At 46.4% G+C, this 22478-nt stretch overlaps 1 protein-coding gene across 5 annotated transcripts in view; it reads right to left on the reverse strand.

The window, feature by feature from the left end:
* LOC132835961 (adhesion G protein-coupled receptor E2-like) overlaps window positions 1-22478 on the reverse strand; it is a 110126-nt gene that overhangs the window by 53581 nt on the left and 34067 nt on the right. For all 5 annotated transcript variants that reach the window (XM_060855116.1, XM_060855119.1, XM_060855117.1 and 2 more), the window contains 3 exons: window positions 16679-16825; window positions 14406-14552; window positions 13353-13502 (listed from right to left, as the gene is read on the reverse strand). In XM_060855116.1, coding sequence (XP_060711099.1) covers window positions 13353-13502; window positions 14406-14552; window positions 16679-16825 — 444 coding nt within the window. The remainder of the gene's footprint in view (window positions 1-13352; window positions 13503-14405; window positions 14553-16678; window positions 16826-22478) is intronic.

Raw genomic sequence — 22478 nt, forward strand, 5'->3', positions numbered from 1 at the left:
GTGTAGATTGTCAGCTCAGTTCAGACTGAGGGAGAGTTGCTCAATGTGTAGATTGTCAACTCAGTACTGACTGAGGGAGAGTTGCTCAATGGATAGATTGTCTCCTCAGTACAGTCTGAGGGCGTGTTCCTCAGTGTGTAGATTGTCTCCTCAGTACAGACTGAGGGAGTGTTGCTCAATTTGTAGATTGTCACCTCAGTACAGTCTGAGAGAGCGTTGCTCCATGTGTAGATTGTCACCTAAGTATAGACTGAGGGTGTGTTGCTCAATGTGTAGATTGTCACCTCAGTACAGTCTGAGGGCGTGTTGCTCAACGTGTAGATTGTCTCCGCAGCACAGACTGAGGGCGTGTTGCTCAATGTGTAGATTGTCTCCTCAGTACAGACTCCAGGGTGTGTTGCTCAATGTGTAGATTGTCTCCTCAGTACAGACTGAGGGAGTGTTGCTCAATGTGTAGATTGTCACCTCAGTACAGACTGAGGGCGTGTTGTTCAATATGTAGATTGTCACCTCAGTACAGTCCGAGAGAGCGTTGCTCCATGTGTAGATTGCCAACCTCAGTACAGACTGAGGGAGTGTTGCTCAATGTGTAGATTGTCTGCTCAGTACAGTCTGAGGGCTTGTTGCTCAATGTGTAGATTGTCTCCTCAGTACAGACTGAGGGAGTGTTGCTCAATGTGTAGATTGTCTCCTCAGTACAGACTGAGGGTGTGTTGCTCAATGTGTAGATTGTCACCTCAGTACAGTCTGAGGGCTTGTTTCTCAATGTGTAGATTGTCACCTCAGTACAATCTGAGGGCGTGTTTCTCTATGAGTAGTTTGTCACCTCAGTACAGACTGAGGGAGTGCTGCTCAATGTGTAGATTGTCTCCTCAGTACAGACTGAGGGAGTGTTGCTCAACATGTAGATTGTCTCCTCAGTACAGTCTGAGAGAGTGATGCTACATGTGTAGATTGTCTCCTCAGTACAGTCAGAGGGCTTGTTGCTCAATGTGTAGATTGTCACCTCAGTACAGACTGAGGGAGTGTTGCTCAATGTGTAGATTGTCTCCTCAGTACAGACTGAGGGACTGTTGCTCAATGTGTAGACTGTCTCCTCAGTACAGACTGAGGGAGTGTTGCTCAATGTGTAGACTGTCTCCTCAGTACAGACTGAGGGAGAGTTGCTCAATGTGTAGATTGTCACCTCAGTACTGACTGAGGGAGTGTTGCTCAATGCGTAGATTGTCTCCTCAGTACAGACTGAGGGAGTGTTGCTCAATGTGTAGATTGTCACCTCAGTACAGGCTGAGGGAGTGTTCCTCAATGTGTAGATTGTCTCCTCAGTACAGACTGAGGGAGTGTTGCTCAATGTGTAGATTGTCACCTAAGTTCAGACTGAGGGAGAGTTGCTCAATGTGTAGATTGTCACCTCAGTACAATCTGAGGGCGTGTTTCTCTATGAGTAGATTGTCACCTCAGTACAGACTGAGGGAGTGTTGCTCAACATGTAGATTATCTCCTCAGTACAGTCTGAGAGAGTGATGCTCCATGTGTAGATTGTCACCTCAGTACAGTCAGAGGGCTTGTTGCTCAATGTGTAGATTGTCACCTTAGTACAGACTGAGGGAGTGTTGCTCAATGTGTAGATTGTCTCCTCAGTACAGACTGAGGGACTGTTGCCCAATGTGTAGATTGTCTCCTCAGTACAGTCTGAGGGAGTGTTCCTCAGTGTGTAGATTGTCTCCTCAGTACAGTCTGAGGGAGTGTTCCTCAGTGTGTAGATTGTCTCCTCAGTACAGGCTGAGGGAGAGTTGCTCAATGTGTAGATTGTCTGCTCAGTACAGACTGAGGGACTGTTGCTCAATGTGTAGACTGTCTCCTCAGTACAGACTGAGGGACTGTTGCGCAATGTGTAGACTGTCTCCTCAGTACAGACTGAAGGAGTGTTCCTCAGTGTCCATATTGTCTCCTCAGTACAAACTGAGGGAGAGTTGCTCAATGTGTAGATTGTCAACTCAGTACTGACTGTGGGAGTGTTTCTCAATGCGTAGATTGTCTCCTCAGTACAGACTGAGGGAGTGTTGCTCAATGTGTAGATTGTCACCTCAGTACAGGCTGAGGGAGTGTTCCTCAATGTGTAGATTGTCTCCTCAGTACAGACTGAGGGAGTGTCGCTCAATGTGTAGATTGTCAGCTCAGTTCAGACTGAGGGAGAGTTGCTCAATGTGTAGATTGTCAACTCAGTACTGACTGAGGGAGAGTTGCTCAATGGATAGATTGTCTCCTCAGTACAGTCTGAGGGCGTGTTCCTCAGTGTGTAGATTGTCTCCTCAGTACAGACTGAGGGAGTGTTGCTCAATTTGTAGATTTTCACCTCAGTACAGACTGAGGGTGTGCTGCTCAATGTGTAGATTGTGACCTCAGTACAGTCTGAGGGTGTGTTGCTCAACGTGTAGATTGTCTCCTCAGTACAGACTGAGGGAGTGTTGCTCAATGTGTAGATGTTCACCTCAGTACAGTCTGAGAGAGAGTTGCTCAATGTGTAGATTGTCACATCAGTACAGTCTGAGGGCGTGTTGCTCAACGTGTAGATTGTCTCCGCAGCACAGACTGAGGGTGTGTTGCTCAATGTGTAGATTGTCTCCTCAGTACAGACTCCAGGGTGTGTTGCTCAATGTGTAGATTGTCTCCTCAGTACAGACTGAGGGAGTGTTGCTCAATGTGTAGATTGTCACCTCAGTACAGACTGAGGGCGTGTTGTTCAATATGTAGATTGTCACCTCAGTACAGTCCGAGAGAGCGTTGCTCCATGTGTAGATTGCCAACCTCAGTACAGACTGAGGGAGTGTTGCTCAATGTGTAGATTGTCTCCTCAGTACAGTCTGAGGGCATGTTGCTCAATGTGTAGATTGTCTCCTCAGTACAGACTGAGGGAGTGTTGCTCAATGTGTAGATTGTCTCCTCAGTACAGACTGAGGGTGTGTTGCTCAATGTGTAGATTGTCACCTCAGTACAGTCTGAGGGCTTGTTTCTCAATGTGTAGATTGTCACCTCAGTACAATCTGAGGGCGTGTTTCTCTATGAGTAGATTGTCACCTCAGTACAGACTGAGGGAGTGCTGCTCAATGTGTAGATTGTCTCCTCAGTACAGACTGAGGGAGTGTTGCTCAACATGTAGATTGTCTCCACAGTACAGTCTGAGAGAGTGATGCTACATGTGTAGATTGTCACCTCAGTACAGTCAGAGGGCTTGTTGCTCAATGTGTAGATTGTCACCTCAGTACAGACTGAGGGAGTGTTGCTCAATGTGTAGATTGTCTCCTCAGTACAGACTGAGGGACTGTTGCTCAATGTGTAGATTGTCTCCTCAGTACAGACTGAGGGAGTGTTCCTCAGTGTGTAGATTGTCTCCTCAGTACAGACTGAGGGAGTGTTGCTCAATGTGTAGATTGTCTCCTCAGTACAGACTGAGGGACTGTTGCTCAATGTGTAGACTGTCTCCTCAGTACAGACTGAGGGAGTGTTGCTCAATGTGTAGACTGTCTCCTCAGTACAGACTGAGGGAGAGTTGCTCAATGTGTAGATTGTCACCTCAGTACTGACTGAGGGAGTGTTGCTCAATGCGTAGATTGTCTCCTCAGTACAGACTGAGGGAGTGTTGCTCAATGTGTAGATTGTCACCTCAGTACAGGCTGAGGGAGTGTTCCTCAATGTGTAGATTGTCTCCTCAGTACAGACTGAGGGAGTGTTGCTCAATGTGTAGATTGTCACCTCAGTTCAGACTGAGGGAGAGTTGCTCAATGTGTAGATTGTCACCTCAGTACAATCTGAGGGCGTGTTTCTCTATGAGTAGATTGTCACCTCAGTACAGACTGAGGGAGTGTTGCTCAACATGTAGATTGTCTCCTCAGTACAGTCTGAGAGAGTGATGCTCCATGTGTAGATTGTCACCTCAGTACAGTCAGAGGGCTTGTTGCTCAATGTGTAGATTGTCACCTTAGTACAGACTGAGGGAGTGTTGCTCAATGTGTAGATTGTCTCCTCAGTACAGACTGAGGGACTGTTGCCCAATGTGTAGATTGTCTCCTCAGTACAGTCTGAGGGAGTGTTCCTCAGTGTGTAGATTGTCTCCTCAGTACAGGCTGAGGGAGAGTTGCTCAATGTGTAGATTGTCTGCTCAGTACAGACTGAGGGACTGTTGCTCAATGTGTAGACTGTCTCCTCAGTACAGACTGAGGGACTGTTGCGCAATGTGTAGACTGTCTCCTCAGTACAGATAGAAGGAGTGTTCCTCAGTGTCCACATTGTCTCCTCAGTACAAACTGAGGGAGAGTGGCTCAATGTGTAGATTGTCAACTCAGTACTGACTGTGGGAGTGTTTCTCAATGCGTAGATTGTCTCCTCAGTACAGACTGAGGGAGTGTTGCTCAATGTGTAGATTGTCACCTCAGTACAGGCTGAGGGAGTGTTCCTCAATGTGTAGATTGTCTCCTCAGTACAGACTGAGGGAGTGTCGCTCAATGTGTAGATTGTCAGCTCAGTTCAGACTGAGGGAGAGTTGCTCAATGTGTAGATTGTCAACTCAGTACTGACTGAGGGAGTGTTGCTCAATGTGTAGAATGTCACCTCAGTACAGACTGAGGGAGTGTTGCTCAATGTGTAGATTGTCACCTCAGTACAGACTGAGGGAGTGTTGCTCAATGTGTAGATTGTCTCCTCAGTACAGATTGAGGGAGTGTTGCTCAATGTGTAGATTGTCACCTCAGTACAGACTGAGGGAGTGTTGCTCAATGTGTAGATTGTCATCACAGTACAGACTGAGGGAGTGTTCCTCAGTGTGTAGATTGTCTCCTCAGTACAGTCTGAGGGAGGGATCCTCAATGTGTAGATTGTCTCCTCAGTACAGTCTGAGGGCGTGTTTCTCAATGTGTAGAATGTCACCTCAGTACAGACTGAGGGAGTGCTGCTCAATGTGTAGATTGTCAACTCATTACAGACTGAGGGAGTGTTCCTCAGTGTGTAGATTGTCTCCTCAGTACAGACTGAGGGAGTGTTCCTCACTGTGTAGATTGTCTCTTCGGTACAGTCTGAGGGCGTGTTGCTCAACGTGTAGATTGTCTCCTCAGTACAGACTGAGGGAGAGTTGCTCAATGTGTAGATTGTCTCCTCAGTACAGACTGAGGGAGTGTTGCTCAATATGTAGATTTTCACCTCAGTACAGTCTGAGAGAGCGTTGCTCCATGTGTAGATTGTCACCTCAGTACAGACTAAGGGTGTGTTGCTCAATGTGCAGATTGTCACCTCAGTACAGTCTGAGGGCGTGTTGCTCAATGTGTAGATTGTCTCCTCAGTACAGACTCCAGGGTGTGTTGCTCAATGTGTAGATTGTCTCCTCAGTACAGTCTGAGGGCTTGTTGCTCAAAGTGTAGATTGTCTCCTCAGTACAGACTGAGGGCTTGTTGCTCAACGTGTAGATTGTCTCCTCAGTACAGACTGAGGGAGTGTTGCTCAATGTGTAGATTGTCTCCTCAGTACAGTCTGAGGGAGTGTTGCTCAATGTGTAGATTGTCTCCTCAGTACAGACTGACGGAGTGTTGCTCAATGTGTAGATTGTCACCTCAGTACAGACTGAGGGAGTGTTGCTCAATGTGTAGATTGTCAACTCATTACAGACTGAGGGAGTGTTCCTCAGCGTGTAGATTGTCTCCTCAGTACAGACTGAGGGAGTGTTCCTCACTGTGTAGATTGTCTCCTCGGTACAGTCTGAGGGAGAGTTGCTCAATGTGTAGAATGTCATCTCAGTACAGACGTAGGGAGTGTTGCTCAATGTGTAGATTGTCACCTCAGTACAGACTGAGGGAGAGTTGCTCAATGTGTAGATTGTCTCCTCAGTACAGATTGAGGGAGTGTTGCTCAATGTGTAGATTGTCACCTCAGTTCAGACTGAGGGAGAGTTGCTCAATGTGTAGATTGTCAACTCAGTACAGACTGAGGGAGTGTTGCTCAATGTGTAGATTTTCACCTCAGTACAGACTGAGGGAGTGTTGCTCAATGTGTAGATTGTCTCCTCAGTACAGATTGAGGGAGTGTTGCTCAATGTGTAGATTGTCACCTCAGTACAGACTGAGGGAGTGTTGCTCAATGTGTAGATTGTCAACTCAGTTCAGACTGAGGGAGTGTTCCTCAGTGTGTAGATTGTCTCCTCTGTACAGTCTGAGGGAGTGATCCTCAATGTGTAGATTGTCTACTCAGTACAGTCTGAGGGCGTGTTGCTCAATGTGCAGAATGTCACCTCAGTACAGACTGAGGGCGTGTTGCTCAATGTGTAGATTGTCACCTCAGTACAGTCTGAGGGCGTGTTGCTCAATGTGTAGATTGTCTCCTCAGTACAGACTGAGGGCGTGTTGCTCAATGTATAGATTTTCTCCTCAGTACTGTCTAAGGGCGTGTTCCTCAACGTGTAGTTTGTCTCCTCAGTACAGACTGAGGGAGAGTTGCTCAATGTGTAGATTGTCTCCTCAGTACAGACTGAGGGAGTGTTGCTCATTATGGAGATTTTCACCTCAGTACAGTCTGAGAGAGCGTTGCTCCATGTGTAGATGGTCACCTCAGTACAGACTAAGGGTGTGTTGCTCAATGTGCAGCTTGTCACCTCAGTACAGTCTGAGGGCATGTTGCTCAACGTGTAGATTGTCTCCTCAGTACAGACTGAGGGAGTGTTGCTCAATGTGTAGATTGTCTCCTCAGTACAGACTGAGGGAGTGTTGCTCAATGTGTAGATTGTCTCCTCAGTACAGACTGAGGGAGTGTTGCTCAATGTGTAGATTGTCACCTCAGTACAGTCTGAGGTCTTGTTTCTCAATGTGTAGATTTTCAACTCAGTACAATCTGAGGGCGTGTTTCTTTATGTGCAGATTGTCACCTCAGTACAGACTGAGGGAACGTTGCTCAATGCGTAGATAGTCAACTCAGTACAGACTGAGGGAGTGTTGATCAACATGTAGATTGTTACCTCAGTACAGTCTGATAGAGTGATGCTCAATGTGTAGATTGTCACCTCAGTACAGACTGAGGGAGTGTTGCTCAATGTGTAGATTGTCTCCTCAGTACAGACTGAGGGACTGTTGCTCAATGTGTAGATTGTCTCCTCAGTACAGACTGAGGGAGTGTTCCTCAGTGTGTAGATTGTCACCTCAGTACAGACTGAGGGAGAGTTGCTCAATGTGTAGATTGTCTCCTCAGTACAGATTGAGGGAGTGTTGCTCAATGTATAGATTGTCTCCTCAGTACAGACTGAGGGAGTGTTGCTCAATGTGTAGATTGTCAACTCATTACAGACTGAGGGAGTGTTCCTCAGTGTGTAGATTGTCTCCTCAGTACAGACTGAGGGAGTGTTCCTCACTGTGTAGATTGTCTCTTCGGTACAGTCTGAGGGCGTGTTGCGCAACGTGTAGATTGTCTCCTCAGTACAGACTGAGGGAGAGTTGCTTAATGTGTAGATTGTCTCCTCAGTACAGACTGAGGGAGTGTTGCTCAATATGTAGATTTTCACCTCAGTACAGTCTGAGAGAGCGTTGCTCCATGTGTAGATTGTCACCTCAGTACAGACTAAGGGTGTGTTGCTCAATGTGTAGATTGTCTTCTCAGTACAGTCTGAGGGCGTGTTGCTCAACGTGTAGATTGTCACCGCAGCACAGACTGAGGGCGTGTTCCTCAATGTGTAGATTGTCTCCTCAGTACAGACTGAGGGAGCGTTGCTCAATGTGTAGATTGTCACCTCAGTACAGTCAGAGGGCTTGTTGCTCAATGTGTAGATTGTCACCTCAGTACAGACTGAGGGAGTGTTGCTCAATGTGTAGATTGTCAACTCAGTACAGACTGAGGGAGTGTTGCTCAATGTGTAGATTGTCACCTCAGTACAGGCTGAGGGAGTGTTCCTCAATGTGTAGATTGTCTCCTCAGTACAGACTGAAAAGTGTTGCTCAATGTGTAGATTGTCTCCTCAGTACAGACTGAGGGAGTGTTGCTCAATGTGTAGATTGTCACCTCAGTACAGTCTGAGGTCTTGTTTCTCAATGTGTAGATTGTCTACTCAGTACAGTCTGAGGGCGTGTTGCTCAATGTGCAGAATGTCACCTCAGTACAGACTGAGGGAGTGTTGCTCAATGTGTAGATTGTCACCTCAGTACATTCAGAGGGCTTGTTGCTCAATGTGTAGATTGTCACCTCAGTACAGACTGAGGGAGTGTTGCTCAATGTGTAGATTGTCAACTCAGTACAGACTGAGGGAGTGTTGCTCAATGTGTAGATTGTCACCTCAGTACAGGCTGAGGGAGTGTTCCTCAATGTGTAGATTGTCACCTCAGTACAGACTGAGGGAGTGTTGCTCAATGTGTAGATTGTCAACTCAGTTCAGACTGAGGGAGTGTTCCTCAGTGTGTAGATTGTCTCCTCTGTACAGTCTGAGGGAGTGATCCTCAATGTGTAGATTGTCTACTCAGTACAGTCTGAGGGCGTGTTGCTCAATGTGCAGAATGTCACCTCAGTACAGACTGAGGGCGTGTTGCTCAATGTGTAGATTGTCACCTCAGTACAGTCTGAGGGCGTGTTGCTCAATGTGTAGATTGTCTCCTCAGTACAGACTGAGGGCGTGTTGCTCAATGTATAGATTTTCTCCTCAGTACTGTCTAAGGGCGTGTTCCTCAACGTGTAGTTTGTCTCCTCAGTACAGACTGAGGGAGAGTTGCTCAATGTGTAGATTGTCTCCTCAGTACAGACTGAGGGAGTGTTGCTCAATGTGCAGATTGTCACCTCAGTACAGTCTGAGGGCGTGTTGCTCAATGTGTAGATTGTCTCCTCAGTACAGACTCCAGGGTGTGTTGCTCAATGTGTAGATTGTCTCCTCAGTACAGTCTGAGGGCTTGTTGCTCAGAGTGTAGATTGTCTCCTCAGTACAGACTGAGGGAGTGTTGCTCAATGTGTAGATTGTCTCCTCAGAACAGACTGAGGGAGTGTTGCTCAATGTGTAGATTGTCACCTCAGTAAAGACTGAGGGAGTGTTCCTCAGTGTGTAGATTGTCTCCTCAGTACAGACTGAGGGAGTGTTCCTCACTGTGTAGATTGTCTCCTCGGTACAGTCTGAGGGCGTGTTGCTCAATGTGTAGAATGTCACCTCAGTACAGACTGAGGGAGTGTTGCTCAATGTGTAGATTGTCTCCTCAGCACAGACTGAGGGCGTGTTGCTCAATGTATAGATTTTCTCCTCAGTACTGTCTAAGGGCGTGTTGCTCAACGTGTAGATTGTCTCCTCAGTACAGACTGAGGGAGTGTTGCTCAATATGGAGATTTTCACCTCAGTACAGTCTGAGAGAGCGTTGCTCCATGTGTAGATTGTCACCTCAGTACAGACTAAGGGTGTGTTGCTCAATGTGTAGCTTGTCACTTCAGTACAGTCTGAGGGCATGTTGCTCAACGTGTAGATTGTCTCCTCAGTACAGACTGAGGGAGCGTTGCTCAATGTGTAGATTGTCACCTCAGTACAGTCAGAGGGCTTGTTGCTCAATGTGCAGATTGTCACCTCAGTACAGACTGAGGGAGTGTTGCTCAATGTGTAGATTGTCAACTCAGTACAGACTGAGGGAGTGTTGCTCAATGTGTAGATTGTCACCTCAGTACAGGCTGAGGGAGTGTTCCTCAATGTGTAGATTGTCTCCTCAGTACAGACTGAAAAGTGTTGCTCAATGTGTAGATTGTCTCCTCAGTACAGACTGAGGGAGTGTTGCTCAATGTGTAGATTGTCAACTCATTACAGACTGAGGGAGTGTTCCTCAGTGTGTAGATTGTCTCCTCAGTACAGACTGAGGGAGTGTTCCTCACTGTGTAGATTGTCTCCTCGGTACAGTCTGAGGGCGTGTTGCTCAATGTGTAGAATGTCACCTCAGTACAGACTGAGGGAGTGTTGCTCAATGTGTACATTTTCTCCTCAGTACAGATTGAGGGAGTGTTGCTCAATGTGTAGATTGTCACCTCAGTACAGTCTGAGGGCGTGTTGCTCAATGTGTAGAATGTCACCTCAGTACAGACTGAGGTCGTGTTGCTCAATGTGTAGATTGTCAACTCATTGCAGACTGAGGGAGTGTTCCTCAGTGTGTAGATTGTCTCCTCAGTACAGACTGAGGGAGTGTTCCTCAGTGTGTAGATTGTCTCCTCAGTACAGACTGAGGGAGTGTTCCTCAATGTGTAAATTATCTCCTCAGTACATGTTGAGGGAGTGTTCCTCAATGTGTTGATTGTTACCTCAGTACAGTCTGAGGGCATGTTGCTCAATGTGTTGATTGTCTCCTCAGTACAGACTGATGGCGTATTGCTCAATGTGTAGATTGTCACCTCAGTACAGTCTGAGGGTGTGTTGCTCAATGTATACATTGTCACCTCAGTACTGACTGAGGGAGTGTTGCTCAATGTGTAGATTGTCACCTCAGTACAGTCTGAGGGCATGTTGCTCAATGTGTAGATTGTCTCCTCAGTACAGTCTGAGGGCATGTTGCTCAATGTGTAGATTGTCTCCTCAGTACAGACTGAGGGCGTATTTCTCAATGTGTAGATTGTCACCTCAGTTCAGACTGAGGGTGTGTTGCTCAATGTATACATTGTCACCTCAGTACTGACTGAGGGCGTATTGCTCAATGTGTAGATTGTCACCTCAGTACAGACTGAGTGCGTATTGCTCAATGTGTAGATTGTCAACTCATTTCAGATTGAGGGAGTGTGCTTCAGTGTGTAGATTGTCACCTCAGTACAGACTGAGTGCGTATTGCTCAATGTGTAGATTGTCAACTCATTTCAGACTGAGGGAGTGTTCTTCAATGTGTAGATTGTCTCCTCAGTACAGACTGAGGGAGTGTTCCTCAATGTGTAGAATGTCTCCTCAGTACAGTCTGAGGGCGTGTTGCTCAATGTGTAGAATGTCACCTCAGTACAGACTGAGGGAGTGTTGCTCAATGTGTAGATTGTGTCCTCAGTACAGACTGAGGGAGTGTTCCTCAATGTGTAGATTGTCCCCTCAGTACAGACTGACGGCGTGTTGCTCAATATGTAGATTGTCACCTCAGTACAGTCTGAGGGAGTGTTGCTCAATGTGTAGATTGTGTCCTCAGTACAGTCTGAGGGAGTGCTGTTCAATGTGTAGATTGTCACCTCAGTACAGGCTGAGGGAGTGTTCCTCAATGTGTAGATTGTCTCCTCAGTACAGACGGAGAGAGTGTTGCTCAATGTGTAGATTGTCACCTCAGTTCAGCCTGAGGGAGAGTTGCTCAATGTGTAGATTGTCAACTCAGTACAGACTGAGGGAGTTTTGCTCAATATGTAGATTTTCACCTCAGTACAGTCTGAGAGAGCGTTGCTCCATGTGTAGATTGTCACCTCAGTACAGACTAAGGGTGTGTTGCTCAATGTGTAGATTGTCTCCTCAGTACAGTCTGAGGGCTTGTTACTCAACGTGTAGATTGTCTCCTCAGTACAGACTGAGGGCTTGTTGCTCAACGTGTAGATTGTCTCCTCAGTACAGACTGAGGGAGTGTTGCTCAATGTGTAGATTGTCAACTCAGTACAGACTGAGGGAGTGTTGCTCAATGTGTAGATTGTCACCTCAGTACAGGCTGAGGGAGTGTTGCTCAATGTGTAGATTGTCTCCTCAGTACATATTGAGGGTGTGTTGCTCAATGTGTTGATTGTTACCTCAGTACTGACTGAGGGAGTGTTGCTCAATGTGTAGATTGTCTCCTCAGTACATTCTGAGGGCGTATTGCTCAATGTGTAGATTGTCACCTCAGTACAGACTGAGGGTGTGTTGCTCAATGTATACCTTGTCACTTCAGTACAGTCTGAGGGCATGTTGCTCAATGTGTAGATTGTCTCCTCAGTACATTCTGAGGGCGTATTGCTCAATGTGTAGATTGTCCCCTCAGTACAGACTGAGTGCGTATTGCTCAATGTGTAGATTGTCAACTCATTTCAGACTGAGGGAGTGTTCTTCAGTGTGTAGACTGTCTCCTCAGTACAGACTGAGGGAGTGTTCCTCAATGTGTAGAATGTCTCCTCAGTACAGTCTGAGGGCGTGTTGCTCAATGTGTAGAATGCCACCTCAGTACAGACTGAGGGAGTGTTGCTCAATGTGTAGATTGTGTCCTCAGTACAGACTGAGGGAGTGTTCCTCAATGTGTAGATTGTCCCCTCAGTACAGACTGAGGGCGTGTAGCTCAATATGTAGATTGTCACCTCAGTACAGTCTGAGGGAGTGTTGCTCAATGTGTAGATTGTGTCCTCAGTACAGTCTGAGGGAGTGTTGCTCAATGTGTTGATTGTCCCCTCAGTACAGACTGAGGGTGTGTTGTTCAATGTGTAGATTGTCACCTCAGTACAGACTGAGGGTGTGTTGCTCAATGTGTAGATTGTCACCTCAGTCCAGTCTGAGTGCGTGTTGCTCAATGTGTAGATTGTCTCCTCAGTACAGACTGAGGGCGTGTTTCTCAATGTGTAGATTGTCACCTCAGTACAGTCTGAGGTTGTGTTGCTCAATGTGTAGATTGTCACCTCAGTACAGACTGAAGTGAATTGCCCCGTTCACACCATGTCCCTGATCATTGATATACGTCAGGAACACCCAGATCCCGCAACCAACCACTGGGGAATTGGACTAGAAACTTTCCTCCATCCTCTGCTGCTTTAATAACTTTGTTTTGCATCCTTCAAAGAAATGTTTTACGCAGTGTGCTATCGTCTCTGACCACAATGACACCCTTCAAGTGTATTTGCCGTAAAATTATATGGGATTCATGCAGCCGTTAGTGAAATTTAATCAAAATAAATCTTTCTTTCTCCAATTGTTTCTGACCTGCCCTAACAAAGTGATCTCTCAGAAAGCCCACTGGATGGCACAAGTTCAAAACAAGTTCATTCTGTGGGGAATTAATTCTTAAATGGCAACAATACAGTCAGGAGATCATCTGTTAACAATTGTCCCTCGATTTCAGACCCCAGCATTTGTCAAGACCCCTTGTGGTAGAATGGCGGTTCCCTAACTTCAATCTCTCCTGCTCCCGAGTTGTGTAATGATATTTCTGAACAAATTGATTCAGAAATATATAGAACATAGAACATGACAGGCCCTTCGCCCCTCAATGTTGCGCCCCAGGAGAACTGAGTTAATCCCTGCTTGGTCTCGAGGTGTGTCATAACCTCCTGAACACATTGGTCAGAAAACATTGGAAAAAATGTCTCAGGAGGTTTAAGCCAACAGCAATAATATGAAATAAATCTTCCAGGTAACATTACTTACTTTTTAAGGTGAATCAGGGCAATGATAGCCTTACCTTGACAGCCTTTCCCGTATCCAGTAAAAGTCGTCTCTTCATTTGACCGGGCAAATCCTTCATGGCATGTACAATAGAAACTCCCTGCATTGTTATGGCAGCTTGCATTATCTCCACATATTGTTGGATAAGTCTCACACTCATTGTAATCTGTAAGGAAATCCAGGAATATGAAGTACTCTTGGGTTTCAAGGTCTGGATCCTTTTTGGTTTGAATGGTGTAACATCGATATGCTGAGAGACAGGAGCCTGTGCGATTTACTAAAGGACAGGGACAGCAAATGAGAATAGCGAAGAAATTGGGGAGTGGGTGAAATTGGAAGTAGGGAAGCTTTTGAAGATTTGTGTCTAATTTCCAGAAGTATAAAGGGGGAGGAGTAGAGGAACATTACTGATGATAATTCAGAGACAGACATGTGTAGCTTTGATGAGGGATTAATGTGAGCTTGAAGTTAAGCTCAGGAAGTCAGAATGAGACGGACTTTGCATCATCCTGTGGGAATATCAAAACATTATGGCACTGAAAGAGCTCCTTCGGCCTATTGAATCTGTAGTCTCAGGAAACCAATAGGAGTTGTTGTTGGGCAAAGTCAGAAGTCACACAACATTAGGTTATAGTCTAGCAGGTTTATATGAAACGACAAGCTTTCATAGCACTGCCCTTCTGTCACCTTCACATAAACCCATTGGGCTATAACCTGATGTTATGTGATGTCTGTGTGGTGCTGGAAAAGCACAGCCGGTCAGGCAGCATCTGAGGAGCAGGAGAATCGATGTTTTGGGCATCAGGAATGAGGGGGTGACCCAAGAGGGCTGAGAGATAAATGGGAGGGGGTTGGGGCTGGGTGTAGGTAGCTGGGAATGTGATACGTAGATGAAGGTTGGGGGGGTGGTGGTGATAGGTCGGAGAGGAGGCTGGAGCGGATAGGTGGGAACGACGATGGACAGGTACAAGAGGGTGGTGCCGGGTTGCAGTCTTGGGACTGGGATAAGGTGGGGGAAGGGGAAATGAGGAAACTGGTGATGTCTGATTCAATCTGAAACTGTACTCACCTATACAGGAGGACTTGTTTTTACCAGCAAACTTGCGATCGATAGACACAGAGTAAAAGCCTTGATTACACGTACAGTAAAAGCTTCCTTCAGTATTGTGACAGGTTGCATTGGACGGACATACATCAGACAGACATTCGTCTTTATCTGTAATGGAAGAAAAAAGATTAGCAGGTGAATAATGTTCAACACTAGCCCTTAGTAAACAGGACCAGACTTGAAACATAGCCCAAACACACAATAACACACAATAACACATACCCACCCACACACACACACACAAACACACACACACACACTCACACATACACACACCACACACACACACCACACACACACCACACACACACACTCACACACACCCACACACCCCCACACACACATACCCACCCACACACACATATCCACCCACACACACACACCCACCCACACACACCCACACAGACACCCACACAGACACCCACACACACACTCACACGCACCCACACATACACATCTCACACTCACACACACACACACACACACACACACACACAGACACCCACACATACACACCTACACCCACAGACACACACATACCCACCCACACAGACACACACACTCACACACACACCCGCATCCACACAGACACACACGCGCACACAAACATACCCACACCTATACACATAGACACACACACACACCCAGACACACACCAACACACACACACCCACACCTACACCCACAGATACACACATACCCACCAAACAGACACACACACCCACACACCCACCCACATCCCCCCCCACACACACACACACCCACCCACACACACACACACACACACACACACCCACCCACACACACACACACCCACCCACATACACACACACACACACACACACATACACACACACACACACACACACACACACACACTTGATTTAAATAAAGCTTATCCATGAGTTGCCATAACGTAAGTCCTGGTCAGCATCCTAGAATCCCTATAGTATGGAAACAGGCTATTTGCCCCCTCAGGTCTACACCAAGCTTCCAAAGAACACCCCATCTAGGCCCACCCCTCACCTCCCCATCCCTGAATTTCCCATGGCCTATCCACCCGGCCTGCACATTATGGACAATTTAGCACAGCCAATCCTCTTAACCTGCACATCTTTGCACTGCAGGACAAAACCAGAGGAAACCCACACAGACAGTCACCCAAGGCTGGAATCGAACCCCCATACCTGGTGCTGCAACGTAGCAATGCTAACCATTCAGCTACCATCACAAGCAATGCAGCATCAAGTCTGCACTAAGTTGAACTGTAAGTGATCAACTTGACCCGAAAAGATTGGTAGAGTCATGAATTTAAATAAAGTGCTCACTTCTCACCTTTAGATTTTGCTTGTGATGCCAAAATACAAATTCAGCCCATCCCATCTGCTCCACCATTCAGTGAGGCCATGGCTGATATCACCGTCACCTCAAATCCACAGTCCCATCGGTCCCTGAAAACCTGTCAACCCTGCTTCATTCATCAAGAATCTATCTGTCTCTGTCTTTAAAATACTTTTGAAGATTTGTGTCTAATTTCCAGAAGTATAAAGGGGGAGGAGTAGAGGAACATTACTGATGATAATTCAGAGACAGACATGTGTAGCTTTGATTAGGGATTAATGTGAGCTTGAAGTTAAGCTCAGGAAGTCAGAATGAGACCGACTTTGCATCATCCTGTGGGAATATCAAAACATTATGGCACTGAAAGAGCTCCTTCGGCCTATTGAATCTGTAGTCTCAGGAAACCAATAGGAGTTGTTGTTGGGCAAAGTCAGAAGTCCCACAACATTAGGTTATAGTCTAGCAGGTTTACATGAAATGACAAGCTTTCATAGCGCTGCCCTTCTGTCACCTTCACATAAACCCGGTGGGCTATAACCTGATGTTATGTGATGTCTGTGTGGTGCTGGAAAAGCACAGCCGGTCAGGCAGCATTTGAGGAGCAGGAGAATCGATGTTTTGGGCATCAGGAATGAGGGGGTGACCCAGGAGGGATGAGAGATAAATGGGAGGGGGTTGGGGCTGGGTGTAGGTAGCTGGGAATGTGATACGTAGATGAAGGTTGGGGGGGTGGTGGTGATAGGTCGGAGAGGAGGCTGGAGCGGATAGGTGGGAACGACGATGGACAGGTACAAGAGGGTGGTGCCGGGTTGCAGTCTTGGGACTGGGATAAGGCGGGGGAAGGGGAAATGAGGAAACTGGTGATGTCTGATTCAATCTGAAACTGTACTCACCTTTACAGGAGGACTTGTTTTTACCAGCAAACTGGCGATCGATAGACGCAGAGTAAAAGCCTTGATTACACGTACAGTAAAAGCTTCCTTCAGTATTGTGACAGGTTGCATTGGACGAACATACATCAGACAGACATTCGTCTTTATCTGTAATGGAAGAAAAAAGATTAGCAGGTGAATAATGTTCAACACTAGCCCTTAGTAAACAGGACCAGACTTGAAACATAGCCCAAACACACAATAACACACAATAACACATACACGCCCACACACACACTCACACACACTCACCCACACACACACACACTCACACATACACAGACACACACACACACACACATTCACACACACCCACACATACACACACACCCACACATACACACACACACTCACACACACACATACCCACCCACACACACACACACACTCACACCCACACACCCACACACCCACACAGACACCCACCCACCCACACACACACACACATTCACATGCACCCACACATACACACCCACACACACACACACACACTCACACCCACACACACACACAGACACCCACACACCTACACCGACAGACACACACATACCCACCCACACAGACACACACACTCACACACACACCCGCATCCACACAGACACACACGCGCACACAAACACACCCACACCCATATACACAGACACACACACACACACCCAGACACACACCAACACACACACACCCACACCTACACCCACAGACACACCCATCCACACAGACACACACACACACACACACTTGATTTAAATAAAGCTTATCCATGAGTTGCCATAACGTAAGTCCTGGTCAGCATCCTAGAATCCCTATAGTATGGAAACAGGCTATTTGCCCCCTCAGGTCTACACCAAGCTTCCAAAGAACACCCCATCTAGGCCCACCCCTCACCTCCCCATCCCTGAATTTCCCATGGCCTATCCACCCGGCCTGCACATTATGGACAATTTAGCACAGCCAATCCTCTTAACCTGCACATCTTTGCACTGCAGGACAAAACCAGAGGAAACCCACACAGACAGTCACCCAAGGCTGGAATCGAACCCCCATACCTGGTGCTGCAACGTAGCAATGCTAACCATTCAGCTACCATCACAAGCAATGCAGCATCAAGTCTGCACTAAGTTGAACTGTAAGTGATCAACTTGACCCGAAAAGATTGGTAGAGTCATGAATTTAAATAAAGTGCTCACTTCTCACCTTTAGATTTTGCTTGTGATGCCAAAATACAAATTCAGCCCATCCCATCTGCTCCACCATTCAGTAAGGCCATGGCTGATATCACCGTCACCTCAAATCCACAGTCCCATCGGTCCCTGAAAACCTGTCAACCCTGCTTCATTCATCAAGAATCTATCTGTCTCTGTCTTTAAAATACTCAAGCACTTGTCTTCAAATCTCTGTGTGAGGCTGCAGCGGTAACCCCTGAGCCAACGTGCCTTGTTGGGTCAACAGTATAGGGGTTCTATGGTGCTTCGGCATTCAATTTCGTTCACAATAAATACTGTCACCTGTGGGAATGGGAATGTTCTGATTGATCGAATGTTCCAGATAATCAAGAGGTCCATACAAGTTTTTGCTGCAAACGTTTTGTTCCCTGGCTAGGGAACATCATCAGTGCTGTTGGAGCCTCGTGTGAAGCGCTGCTTTGATGTTTCTTCCGGTATTTATATTGGTTTGTTCTTGCCGCTTCCGGGTGTCAGTTTCAGCTGCAGTGATTTGTATGTGGGGTCCAGGTCGATGTGTCTGTTGATGGATGTTCTTGCCGTTTCCGGGTGTCAGTTTCAGCTGTAGTGGTTTGTATATGGTGTCCAGGTCAATGTGTCTGTTGATGGAGTTTGGGGATGAATGCCATGCTTCTAGGAATTCTCTGGCTGTTCTCTGTCTGGCTTGTCCTATGATAGTGGTGTTTTCCCAGTCAAATTCATGTTGCTGGTTGTCTGAGTGTATGGCTACTAGAGATAGCTGGTCGTGTCGTTTTGTGGCTAGCTGATGTTCATGGATGCGGATTGTTAGCTGTCTTCCTGTTTGTCCTATATAGTGTTTTGTGCAGTCCTTGCATGGTATTTTGTAAACTACGTTAGTTTGGCTCATGCTGGGTATTGGGTCCTTTGTTCTAGTGAGTTGTTGTCTGAGCGTGGATGTTGGCTTGTGTGCTGTTATGAGTCCTAAGGGTCGCAGTAGTCTGGCTGTCAGTTCTGAGACGCTCCTGACGTATGGTAGAGTGGCTAGTCCTTTTGGTTGTGGCATGTCCTCGTTCCTCGGTCTATCTCTTAGGCATCTGGTGAGGACATGCCACAACCAAAAGGACTAGCCACTCTACCATACGTCAGGAGCGTCTCAGAACTGACAGCCAGACTACTGCGACCCTTAGGACTCATAACAGCACACAAGCCAACATCCACGCTCAGACAACAACTCACTAGAACAAAGGACCCAATACCCAGCATGAGCCAAACTAACGTAGTTTACAAAATACCATGCAAGGACTGCACAAAACACTATATAGGACAAACAGGAAGACAGCTAACAATCCGCATCCATGAACATCAGCTAGCCACAAAACGACACGACCAGCTATCTCTAGTAGCCATACACTCAGACAACCAGCAACATGAATTTGACTGGGAAAACACCACTATCATAGGACAAGCCAGACAGAGAACAGCCAGAGAATTCCTAGAAGCATGGCATTCATCCCCAAACTCCATCAACAGACACATTGACCTGGACACCATATACAAACCACTACAGCTGAAACTGACACCCGAAAACGGCAAGAACATCCATCAACAGACACATCGACCTGGACCCCACATACAAATCACTGCAGCTGAAACTGACACCCGGAAGCGGCAAGAACAAACCAATATAAATACCGGAAGAAACATCAAAGCAGCGCTTCACACGAGTCTCCAACAGCACTGATGATGTTCCCTAGCCAGGGAACAAAACGTTTGCAGCAAAAACTTCCAGCTCGGCGAGCAGAACCACAACAATGGATACCCGAGCTACAAATCTTAAATCAGGTCCATACAATCAGTGCAAACACACACTAAGTAAGTGAAACATAATGCAGGGGGTGTACACATCACTGTTATACTTTACTTACAGCATAAATCACTTAAATAATAATGCAACCCTGCCTTAAATAAAACTTAGCTGTAGTGAGGCTTCTCACTCACACCCTTAACTGACTACTCAGAAATCATGGACATTGCGGTATTTGAGGAGAAATTGACTCAAAATTGAATAAATGTTGATATTTCATGTGGCCATTCAATTGAACAATAAGTACATTCAGGTAAATGAGGTAAACAAATTAAATAATTGGACCGAATTTTACCGTAATCCTCGCGATATTTAAGGTATGTAATTTTTACTGGTTTATCAAGCGTGCCGGTTCATAAGGTGATGATTAAAACAATCGAGTAACTTTCCTTACTGGACCTGCAAGCTAAACTTTTACAATTCAAGTCTCTCAAATCCCTCTGCAGCTGAGCACTGTACAATCTCTCACCATTTTCATAACATGCTTCTTTTACATTTTCCCAATACACTGCGAAGTTTCATATTTTCCCACCTTATACCCCATTTACCAGACTCATTTAACTTATCCATATCTTGTGGCAACTCCCTTATGTGCCTTCGCTCCCAGCGTTCTGACCTATCGCTGTGCTGTCAGCAAACCTGACAACTATACTTTTCATTCCTTTGTTAAAGCAATTGATATAAAATGGAAACCGTTGGCGTCCCAGCATTAATGGCTGCATTCCATCTTGGCAACCTGGAAGAGACCCAGTTATGCCAGTCTTTTAGTTTGCCCTCTGAATAAATTTAACCAGTCCTTTTAGCCCGATCGCAAGGGTCTGTAGATTGTGATTGTTCGCTTTGAGGAGCAAGGAATGTGCGGAAAGAGGCGACAGGATGAAGGACCGTGCTCCAGAATTCAGGGCAACGTGAGTCAAGACACATGAAGGTAGAGCAAGGATGGTAGGACACAGTAGCAGAGCAGAGGCATAGATTAGAATAATGCTGCAGCGACTTGTTTTCAGTTACAGTCAGGGATACTGTAATTGAGACCTGAGGGGCAGCACTCAAACAATAAGGACACGAGCTGCAGTTGAAATGGTTCTTGCGTAGGGTGAGGCAGCAGTTTGCATATGGTTGCGATAAGGCTATAAAGACATAGGAGCAGAAGTAGGCCATTCAGCCCATCAAGTTTGCTGTGCTAGTCAATGAGATGTGAAGATGCTTTATCCCCTATGTTCCTTGATTCCATCTTCCTGGTTAAAACGCTTATTGTCCCAGCCTTGACTATATTTAATGACCCAGCGTCGCTAGCCCTCCGCGGTAAAGGATTGCACGGATTCCCCATTCTCTGAGAGAAGAAATTCCTCCTCATTGCTGTCGTAAGTGTGCTACTTGTTAAGGTGTGGGATGAAGAGAAGTTTTGGGAAGGTAGCAGAGGGCTTTGAATGGCAAGATACGATACTGAGGGAACACTCGGAGGAGAATGAGGGTGAGCAGAGTCAAGATTTGACAGGGACTTGGATGGTGGCTTTTTTTCCCATAGAATCCCTACAGTGTGGAAACAGGCCCTTCCAGTCCAACAAGACCACCCCAACTTCAGAAGAGTAACCCACCCAGACACATTCCCCTAATACTCTACATTGACCCCTGACTAACGCACCTAACCTACACCTTGAGCACTATGGGTAATTTAGCATGGCCAATCCACCCTAACTTGCACATTTTTGGACTGTGGGAGGAAACCGGAGCCCCCGAAGGAAACCCACGCAGACACGGGGAGAACGTGTTTGAAACAGGAAGCACTCAGGGGTTGTACATCTTTACGTCTTGCTTCAGTGAATATCCAGGGACAATGAATCTGCCAACAGTCAAACATAATCAGATTGATTTTCCTTGGTGCTTAATCTCTGAGGGACTGGCAATCAGATGTACACCTCTCCTCATTGTAACGCCAGTACCATCAATGCAAAGGAGACCACACATAATGTGAGGATGTTCTCCAGAGACCTTGGTCTTATTAATGCTGACAATGTGTGACAATGAATCAAAGAGCACAACAGGATTTGTATAACTGAGGGTGATGCTATGGTCAGGTGAATCTGCACACAGGAACATGGGAACAGAATTCAGCCCCTCTGGGCCTGTTCCTCCATTCAGTGAGATCATGGCTGATCTGTGGCCTAAGTCAGTTCACCTGCTTTAGCCCACATTCCTTAATACTTTGGTTTAACAAAAGAAGTACTCATCTCTTGTGTAAAATTAACATCCACTGCCATTTTGTGGAAGGGAGCTCCAAACCTCTCCCACCCTGTGTGCCGAAGTGCTTCCTAATATCTCTCCTGAACGGTGTAGCCCTAATTCTCAGACTATACCCCCTGTTCTAGATTGTCTTCTAAAGAATCTCCGCGCAGTGGAAATTGTTTATTTTTACCTCCCCTGCCTTTTCCTGTTAATATCTTGAAGACTTCGTTCAGATCACCCCTTAACCATCTAAAGCCTCGAGAAAACAGGCCTCGTTTTTACAATCTTTCCTCATAACTGTTGAAGTCCAGGTATTGTGCTTGTAAACCTACACTGTAGCCCCTCCAAGGCCAGTCCATCCTCACTGAGGTGTGGGAGCCCAGATCTGCTCACTGTACTCCAAGGGGGGTCTAACCATGAACATTATGCTCAATGACATTGAACCCACACAGTTACAGCCAATCTACTGAGGGACAAGAATGCAGTTGGGAAT

This window comes from Hemiscyllium ocellatum, chromosome 45 (assembly GCF_020745735.1).
Source record: "Hemiscyllium ocellatum isolate sHemOce1 chromosome 45, sHemOce1.pat.X.cur, whole genome shotgun sequence".
In the NCBI taxonomy this organism is placed as follows: domain Eukaryota; kingdom Metazoa; phylum Chordata; class Chondrichthyes; order Orectolobiformes; family Hemiscylliidae; genus Hemiscyllium; species Hemiscyllium ocellatum.